This window comes from Cyphomyrmex costatus, unplaced genomic scaffold, assembly GCF_001594065.2.
Source record: "Cyphomyrmex costatus isolate MS0001 unplaced genomic scaffold, Ccosl1.0 scaffold36, whole genome shotgun sequence".
Lineage (NCBI taxonomy): Eukaryota > Metazoa > Arthropoda > Insecta > Hymenoptera > Formicidae > Cyphomyrmex > Cyphomyrmex costatus.
Window position 1 is genome coordinate 4,726,728 of NW_017277774.1, and position 10,510 is coordinate 4,737,237.

Genomic DNA, 10,510 nt, shown 5'->3' on the forward strand with positions numbered 1-10,510 from the left:
TTCTTTCCATGCATTCTGTGTAAATGTCACCAGATATATTCTTAGAAATACGTGAATAAAACAGAATTCACAAAAACTTGTTAAAGACATTCGTAAATTTGGCCAGGCACAACTCATCAAAAAATCAAACAGTTTTCTCGTTGAAAATTTACAGTAAATCTCATATTTTCACGATATTACGAACATATTTTTAAATGCATGGCATGCACATAAAATGATACATTCGTAATTTATTAAATATAATAAAAGGACTGCTTGCTCTTCTTTTCTATTATTATATAATTAACTTACACGATGTGTATCATTATTTATTATCAAGTTCACAATTGAGTAGACGCGTTATAGTTGCAAACGTACATATGTGTACGAAGCAACTACTGATATAGTACACGGTCGCTACGTATGTTACCTGTACGTATATGTGTGTCAGTATGCGTATGCGTTTTCAGATACATTATCACAAACAGTGCCCGTTTAATTGTATCGAGCCTTTATGTTTAAACATATATCACGTTAATAGAACATTTGCGCAGAAGTGGTAGCGAGCGTGAAATAATAAACGACGTATAGATCCAACGCTATTTGTACTACCTTAAACATGTATCATATTCAATGATATATACTCTGCCACTAATATAATCCATCTCTAAAGCTATCTGCATTCGTCTACTTCATCTTTATCGAGGATAAGGCCTTGCAATCCTCACGCTTATTTTCGTCATCTATAAAAACTTATTTTAGCTGATCTCACGCGTTAATCTAGAACATTTAAGCTACCGTCATGCTCAACATCACGTGTGATAAGAGAGGACACTACGGGGATACTGTAAATACAACAATAACCTGCATTTGAAACAATGCGGGACCAGCCCGCACTATCTCGAGCAGCAGCTCGAAAGATAAAGCAACGTGAATTTATCTCGTTTCCGTCACGATCCCCATCGAATCGCCGGAATTGAGCAACATATGTTTCTTGAGTGATCGGTTTTTTTCGTTACGCCAGATCGTTTATTATTTCATGCCTGCTGCACGAGGTAAGATTGCAAAGCACAGAGTTCGCCTTCCGGCCTTTCTTTGAGACAGAGATTGTAGTTAAGTCAGTCAAGCGATGTGCATTAAATGACGACAGAAGGAGACGATGTCCAAGCCGACGTCTGACAATATTTGTGAGCTCTTGTAGCATATTGTACTTTCTGCCTTTTGTCTTCATCTGCAATGCGAATTTTTGTCAGAAGTATTAACAATTTATTAAAATTTTCATCGTCTTATCATACAAGAATTTAAATTTCCAATGGACTATTATAGTGAATTTAGCTATCTCTAATTAAACCTTGGAGGGCGAGAGTATATTTTAAAAACTTAATAATTTTTTCTCAAGTATAAATTTGTTATAAGTTATTATTTGACTGTACTCTTTTCTTCAAAAATATGACATTGTTTCAAATCCACTATAGTGGTTTTTCTAGCCTGTAAAGGTCAGTCACAATTCGCACAGAGGATTACCCACCTGCTGTTTAAGCAGCTCAGGCTTACTGGAAGTGGTTCCGAATCTACGGCTGGAATATGGCCAGCTACAGTCTCCATTAACGGATACCATTGTGCTACGGGTTTTCTCGGATTATCTAGCATTTCTAACCAGTGATCACGGCCAATCCCAATAAAGCTCGACCCAATCGCGGTGCAGCCCATCAACTCGTTCGATCCGATTCTAGTGTGCGTAAAATATTTAATTTTCCATTCTTTCTTTAATAAAAGAATTTCAAAATGTGTCGAAAACTTCTTTTTACCTATCGTAATCAATTACTTTCACTATAAGACTGACATCCTCGATGTTATCTGAGGGAACGTCAAAAACGAGCGCCTCATTATAGATGGGATAAAGAGTATTCTTCTTTACCGTTGTCTTTTTCTTTTTTATTCTTTTGCCTTGGCATAGCAGATAGACTTTCACATAAGGATCTAACAAGGAAATGAAACATACTCAGTTAGTTATAGCTACCATATTAATATAATGATATTGTATAATAAAGGTAATAACGATACATATAATTATGATAATATAAAAAAAATATATAATAATAATTAATATTATATTCTTAGAAGATATTTCCATTAACTCTCGGTCTGTAATCTGAGTCTTTTTTGTGAATAAGCGAATTTTTGCTTTTAATTTTTTTCCGAAATAAGAGATAATAAGATCCGGTTTCCTCTCTAAAAATATCTTTTTAAAAAATATATTTTGTAATGTGATAGAAATGTTAAAAAGTAACTCTGAATTTTTCCACATTTTTTAAATAGTAAAAAAAAAATGAGCTCGATGGAGAGAGCGAAAATATAATTGCAAACGAAGAGTTAATAATACACAATAATAACAAAAATATATCTGATCCATTCTATACGGACCTGATTTGCCTGTTATATCCATTCCTTTCAGATTTCTAGCTTTAACGACAGTTAATGTCAAACGACCGGCCGTTGGTAGATAGCACAGAGACAACATTAATTCTCCCAGATCGACTTTCTCCTACGTATAATATTGAAAAGTTAAAATTGTATACCCGAAGTAATCGCGTCTAAAATAATTAACCGTCTACCTCATGCAAATTAAATTACCTGTAAAGCGCAAAGGATGTCCATTGTATATTCGATTTCTTGCTCGAGGTCGGTGCATTCTAAGAGTCCTTTCAGAACTACTTGCCCAATGAGATCGTGACGTGAAAATCGATCGAAGTCGTACACCGAGAATTGTAAATAACGTTCCCTCAATTCTTCATAGGATACGCTGATAAAATATATTAAATATCAAACGCTGCGTTTTCATTTTTCTTGCGAAATTATAAAATTTAATATATAGAGACACATAACTGTGCTAAGAAAAAGTCTTTTATGATGGATTACAGTAAATATTGCATCACAAATTCCTTTACCTAAAAATAAATGTTTCATTGAATATTGGATTCAAATTTTTTCGATGTACTTTTGTCTGAAACTTCTTCTTTCTATCCGGCAACAGGTACACCTTCACGTATGGATCACTGCTACCCGTTACATCTTTTATTGGTAATTCGCGAGCTTCTAGAACCTAATATCAAAGAATCGGATATCATTGAACTTGACAAATAAGATTTTATGATATAAGATAATAATAAAAATAATATTTTGTCTTTAAAAAGACACGGATTCAATAATAATTAATAATATTAAATGTTATCTTTTACATATTAAACATTACTTTACATTAGTAGACAATAGGAAAAAAATAGTTATGGTTGAACTATTTTTTATATAATTGTATTACATATTCGGTATGATACCTTTCTCTTTTATATAAAAATCTTTTTCTTTCACAAATAAATTTTGAGATATTGATACATTTTTATGGCAATTTACATATGATGCAATGCGACAAGTGGAGCAAAGGCTATTAATGGAATCATATTTTAATTCAATTATCCATGAAGCGTTGCTATGGTTGAAATGGTTTGCCGTGTATAATTGATCTTAATGCACTTTACTTCACCACGTACAGTACAGCTTAATGTAGACGATATTACTTAATCTACACATTGCCACGACTAATTTTAGCATAGTAGAGAATATACATACATATGTCCATCATAAATGCAATATTGTGATATGACATTATCACTATTCAATATCTCACGTGCTGAATATAACCCAAATGGATACACTTTCAGCTTATTACATACAAACGAGGTTTAAATATGAACTCATTTATTTACACGCCAAACTCGTTATTTTCCAGTTAAGAAAAATTTTTTATTTTATTTTATTTTTTTTTAATTTTCGAGAGTTTACTTTAATTGATTTGTTTATTTTTTTAATTTTATTTATACAATTATTTATTTTATATAAAATATAATATTTTATTTAAATATGTGTCTATCTTGATTTTTCTACCTATTATGCCATACATTTAAAAAAATTCGTATTATCGTATAATTTACTATATATATATCTCGTTTATTACGTGTTACTTACTTTGACAACGAGACCTTCGATTTCTTTGTCATAGCGTAGAGCGAAATGCAATTTTCCGGCGTATTCCATTTCTGTTGTACTGGAGCTTTCCGCACTCTCTTGTCTCACAAGTTCTTTTTTATACAACTCCGGCTACACAGAATTAACAGTTTATATCAATATTATATATTGTAAATGAAATAAAAATTCATAACTTCAATTATTTGTCAATAGTATCAATAGTATCAATCAATTGACATGAAACAGAAAGCTGGAAGTAAACCGGAAAACCGGAATATACAGAACTCTATACGTTACATGATAAGCTTGTATTGTTTTAAAGGGAATCGAATAACATTGTGTCGCTGTTTGCATTCCAACAGCTATCATAATAAAGATATAGGTATCGAAATAACACCTAAATACCTTGATAAGGCCAAGACTGGAGTCGCTGCGATTTTCGAAACTGCAAATACTAAATTTAATATTAGGCAGGTCAAGACGGTGCGATAATTGACGTTGGAAGCTTTGATGTCTCATTGGCACGATGGGTAAAGTGGTTTGACGCAATACCTGGTAAAATGTTAACGTTGAAACAGTTGCAGAATTTTACGGAACGTCTTACTAATTCGCATTTGTCAACAGTACCTTTTTATTATCCTTCTGCTCTTGAACGTATTCATGAGTAATTGGTTCCGATTGAAAGTCCGGAAGAGAATGGCTGATGCGAATTGCGTTTTGTTGAATCTGATCGGTCTCCGTGTCTTCAACATTCTCATGTCGAGTCATGCTCATTAACCATTTCCAAGTGGAAGAGCATTGGAAGCTCACCGCTGCCAGAAGAACAATACAAACCAGGGCTACTCCTGCCGCTATTAGAAGCTGATAGGAAAAATTTTCGCTCCATTCTTCTGGAAAAAGTGTTCATTATTGGGATCGTAAAATGTAAATAAGGTATAGATATAGATATAGACATTGAAAAAATTTCTGATAGAAAATGAACAAATCATATTTTGATACCAATCGGAATTCTGATTTTTTTCTCATTTAGAATTATAATAGATTCAACTAAAAAATGCTGATTTGACTATTTTCAATCAGAATCCCAATTAATGCAACCAGATTATTTTTCTACTGCGTACAGTAAGAAAATATGTGATATAATGATATAAAGCGACTGTTTTATGTAGTTTTACCCTGCTTCGCGGAATTTATGAGAAATTTCTGTTGAAATGTTTTGCGCAATGCTAGGCTACGTAGACGAACCGTAACATGAAAGGATTAAGTAAAATATTTGCAGGAATTCATATCGCTATGCAACGTACGTTACTGTGCATAATTTAAGTATGTATAATGAAACTCATGTTATATAAGTTACTAATTGGATTGGATATCATGTACATTTAAATCGCTGTTCGCAAAATAGATGTTCGTAAAATAGCACACATCCGAAGGAAAAGCATGATTTTCATTAGGTTTATGCAATAGAAAGAAGATGCAAATGAGAAAGGCTCTTTAAATAAATTGCACGCGCGCGCGCGCGCGCGGGTGTATGTCATGTGTTTGCAGGGAATATATATCATCGTGTTCATCCCACAAAGAGAATGCTATCCTTGGCTAGAGGCAAATGAAGAGACGTACACCAACGTACGCTTCGAGCTTTCCGTTCTCGTTTATCGAGAACAATGCGTGTCTTGCCAATGACAGAAATATCTGTGTTTTTGCTTTAACGTGGCACAAGTTATCAGCTGCATATAAATATAATATATAATGCGTTCTTCTTCGCTATTTTGTACCTCATACTGAATTCTAAGGTCAAGAGAATTTTGAGAATTAATTAGAGTGAGTTTAATTAGTGAGAGTTTAAAAATATTTCTGTACACACACACACATCTTCAGTTTAGAAGATAAACTTTTGTGTATAAATTTTATTTTTGATTTTTTAGTAAGAAATATGAGACATACTGTTTTTAGCAAGAAAAAAAGGGCCTCAAATATTTTAACCTAAATATACTTTTTTGTTATGCGCATTATTATATTATATTTGTCCTTATCAGTAAAGTGTTGGCAAAAAGATTATTCTATAGAAATTATTTACCGATGACAATTGTTTGAAATGTTACTATACATATGCTAGGTGAAAAGTAATTGGAAATCGATGCACGATTGGTCACACAGAGCTTTTGATTGACTAAATTGCGCGTGTACGAGACAGAGCACATATTAGCTTTTTTTTTTCTTTCTCTTTTGTCCTTTTTTCCGTGTACGTATCGTGGCTGTTTAAAAAAGGGAATAGCACGCAGTATGCCTTTTATCTTTGAAAACAAATGAAATGAAACCAGCAAACAAAACCGTATGCGGGTTTTTTGCTTGCTGCCTTGCAAATGAAACAGAACTACACGAACAAGCGTTGTGCGTTGGTAGTTTATTGTTACACGTGAAGTTTTCACTTGCTATTACGATAGCAGACATCTCGTGTCGAGACTATAACTTTTGCCCGAGTTGCACTGTATTCAATCATACGCGTAAAATCGCGCCAGGTCTCAGTATATCAATTTTTTCAAATAACAAAGTTTGTCAAAAAAGACATTCGTTTATATTTTATCTTCATAAAATGTGCCCTCAAAATTTCAATGACAACGCAATTTTACAACTGGATGCACGAACAGGTTTTCCTGCATTCTTCAATTTGATTTGAACTTTACTATCCCCGTAATTCATTCTTCGCGGTAGATTTCATATTTTACCATTTTAACAAATTGTATACAACGAAAAGATGTATTTTCATTATATGTTTTAAGCAATCAAAGTTAAAATGTTTTTTTTATGTAATTTGCGATAACTCAGTAATAAAAAATCTTAGGAACATTTTTGAAAACCGATTTTATAGAAAAAACTTTCACGCTAGAAGTCAAATTTTTTTAAGCACGTCGTAGGCATACAAAATAAGAAGAGAATTTTCCATTTTACCCAACTATTCGTAAACTGAACTTGCAGAAATTAAAAAATATATGTAGTAATCCTTTAAATATAAACATTTTAAGCTTTAAAATTCGTTTTAAAGTAGAAAAACTTTAAATTTTAAATATATCAAATTACTGCTCGAGTTTTAATAATATAAATCGTGTACAAATTTTTGCATTCATCCAATGTGTCTCATATAAAAAAAAATTGATAAAGTTCATAAGTTAGTACATATCCGATATGGTTTTCTTATGCTACATGTACATATTTACATTGCAAGGAAAAGTTTATACTCACATGACGAATTCGTAAAGTTTTTAACAAAGAATACGATTTACGAGATACTTTTCAGTTGGAGCCATGTCGAGTCGCGGCAATGTATGTGGCAGAGTGATTGATGAGCTTTCGTGAATTACGGATCACTGCAATCACAAGACTTCTAACGTTTGTCGCCGATAATAACTAAGTTTCATTTTCTCGCCATTTGTTCAGAGATTTTTTGTTAATAATTTTTTCCGGATAACGTACATGATGAATTACTAGTATTTTTCCGAGTCTTTTCGATCATTAAGAAAAAGAAGGAAATTAGATTGAAACTTATATACACATGAATATTAATATCTTAATTGGATTTAAAATAAATTGCATAATATGAATTTAATGAATATATATAATAAAAATTGCAATATACCTTACTGTATTATCAAAATATAATTAACAATAAATGTGTTGTGTGAGCTGTTATTTAATAAAAAAATTATTGAAATATTTTACTAGCCTTCAAACTGCCAATCAATCTTTATGATCATAGTTTCGATCTTTAAGGTGTATAGTACGTACTTGAATAAGTAGTATAATGGAAAACGATCTATCTCTTATTTCTTTAATCTGTTGTCCATTTCATCGTGTTTATATATTATATATATACATATATATATAAACACGATGAATATTGTATATATATATATATATATATATACAGCTGATACACGCATTTGCCGTTTCGTCAAAACACATCTTATATTTATTGATATCAGTATAGTTTTTATGTTTTTGCGCTTTTTTATTAGCTGTACGATGTTTGCTATCCCTGACCCTTTTTCCTGCACGAAAGCTCTAATAGTCCTTCTTGTGCTATATCAGGATACACCTACAAGGTCTAGAGAATTTACATCCTTCTGTTCATGTGCTTTCACCATTAACCCTTAGTACATACAATAATTCCGGTCCTTTATTACTGCCTTTAGTATACACGATGAGACATTTATGTCTGGGTTATTTTTCAACGCTTATACAACAATTATTAAGTAATTCTTACATGTATTTTAATGGAACAATAATACATTATAGAAGGCAAATATATTTTATGTATTAATCTTCTTATACATTTTAAATCAACCGACTCTTACGTGCCTTTTTTAACCTATTATTGTTTTTAAAAATTAAGAGTTTATTACCTTTATTACTTGTTAATGTATTTTAATATTTTTACAAAGTATTTGTAAGATTGCGTTGCATATTAAAAGAAAGAAAAAGAATAAAAGTCATTTAGCTACGTGCTCGTAGTATTTTAAAGAAAATAAACGCACAAAGCACTTATAAATGATCCGTAATATGTACGAAGAATTACAGTTAATCCTGTTATAAAGCGAACTCATTTTGATAATCCCAAGAATTTCCATTTTATATCAATTCAGTTAATATATAATATAACGAGTGTACGTTGTAAAAAATTGGTACGGTGTCTGAAAATATTTCGTCTAGCATTGGCAGCCTTGACCTCCTCCTTCTCGACCCTCTCTGACCTGTGACTCATTCCTTTGAACGACCCACCAATCCTCCTTATAGTCTTCACCATTGCCTTTTTCTCTTTGTAAAATCCCATCGTTATCGAAATATATTATTGAATATATTATTTCGAAATTTTTTGTATTCAATATTTATTCTCGTCTACTTTATGCTAATGGATCAAAATATATTTAATCTATTTGTTTGTTCTTTATTACTTATGTATGCAATTTATAATTTTTGATAGTATTTGGAAGAGGATTCTATTTATAATTCTATACATGATAAAGTATATACAATGATAAAATATAGAGAAAATATTTTAAGCATTAAAAATGCTGAAAAATATATATATTCAAATATAAATGTTATAACATTATTAGTTATTACAACATAAATAGAATTTTTCCTAGGTTTTATATCTCAAATTATAAATTGTTAAAAATAAAGCTTGTGTTTTATTCGACGGTTTAGTCTCAGCGGAAGATACTTTTTGTTTCCGATGTTTGTAATTTCAGTTTTCACGATACCTTTTCTCAGAGGGATTGTTCTAGAATTGAAAACGCACATTTTGGGGGTATAATATTTTTCCATTGTGTGTACCTTGCCCTACCATAATCCTCGAATGTATAACTTTTCACGTCACATATTCATTAATCATATTATTAATAAATATATTTGCTAACGTTTGAACTAATATAACGTTGTTTCTTTTAATAAAGTTAATAATTCAAAATATTAGTTAAATTTACGTAAATTTTTTTTATTGTCATATAGTAATTACAAATATATATGATACATTTTTCTATCTTTTTTCTTACCTATTTATTTTTTAATTTTAAAGTATAGAAAAAGAAATGAGAGAGAGAGAGAGAGAGAGAGAGAGAACTTGCTATAAGTTATTAACATAATAAACATCGCTTTTTATATTATATATTAAGGAAAATATTTATAAATTTATGAACTAATTATTACAACACATATTATAGTATTAGTTTTTTTTATTTATAATGCATGATTCATAATATATAAAATTCTGTAGCATTCTATACATTTTTACGAATGTGTTTGATGTTTATTGAATTGAAGTTGTAAATTCAACAATTCAGAAATGTCGATAGCAAAACGTATTCTACAGCTCACATAACCTCGCATATCAAAATACTAGTATATTTGTAATAGGTACATACCACGTGTGTTTATTTAGGAAATATGGATAGTACAAAAAAAAATATATCAATAACTAGACTAACAAATGCTGCGGACACTTTGAACAATCTGTCTAGTTTTGAGTTTCGAAAAGAGGATAATTTTGATTTGTCAACTGAAAATGTGAAACCGCATTTTAAGCCTTGGCGTATTTTTATCAATCATATTGATACTTATCATGGAAAGATATTATCTAATGTATGTATCGTATTATAATAAAATTTATCTCTATATATATATGTTTATTTATTTATCGTAAATATATTAGGTTCAAATAGATTTGTTTTTTATTTATCAAATAAAACAAAAATGTTAACAAAGTAAAAAAAAATTGTGTTATAAATTTCAATAGTTTTTTTCGTTTATAAGAAGATATTCTTAAATTTTCTTCTTTAAGGTCTTTTTTTTCTATATAATCTTACATAAATAATTATTATATGTAATGATCTGTTTACAAAGCTTTACTTTTAATACAAAGTTTGATGAACAAACAATAAATCTTTTACCAATCTGTAAAATATACTAATACATTAAATATGTATAGATATTAGGAAATGTTATAAATGAA

At 30.4% G+C, this 10,510-nt stretch overlaps 1 protein-coding gene across 1 annotated transcript; it reads right to left on the bottom strand.

Moving 5' to 3' along the window:
- Positions 1-258: 258 nt before the first annotated feature.
- On the bottom strand, positions 259-8,830 carry LOC108776393 (synaptotagmin-10). The gene is made up of 10 exons (XM_018542992.1): positions 8,686-8,830; positions 4,630-4,892; positions 4,408-4,554; positions 4,003-4,134; positions 2,928-3,082; positions 2,614-2,782; positions 2,404-2,524; positions 1,788-1,959; positions 1,508-1,708; positions 259-1,210 (listed from the first exon to the last, which is right to left on the bottom strand). The coding sequence occupies exons 1-10, from the start codon at positions 8,828-8,830 to the stop codon at positions 1,207-1,209; spliced, it is 1,509 nt and encodes a 502-aa protein (XP_018398494.1). The 3' UTR covers positions 259-1,206.
- Positions 8,831-10,510: the final 1,680 nt, after the last annotated feature.

Excerpts from the sequence above, each read along its gene's own strand:
- LOC108776393 (XM_018542992.1), bottom strand. The coding sequence starts at position 8,830 with ATGGGATTTTACAAAGAGAAAAAGGCAATGGTGAAGACTATAAGGAGG. Across the intron at positions 4,555-4,629 it reads AGCAGAAGGATAATAAAAAG|GTATTGCGTCAAACCACTTT; the intron begins GTACTGTTGACA and ends ACATTTTACCAG. Across the intron at positions 2,525-2,613 it reads ACATCCTTTGCGCTTTACAG|GAGAAAGTCGATCTGGGAGA; the intron begins GTAATTTAATTT and ends TATTATACGTAG.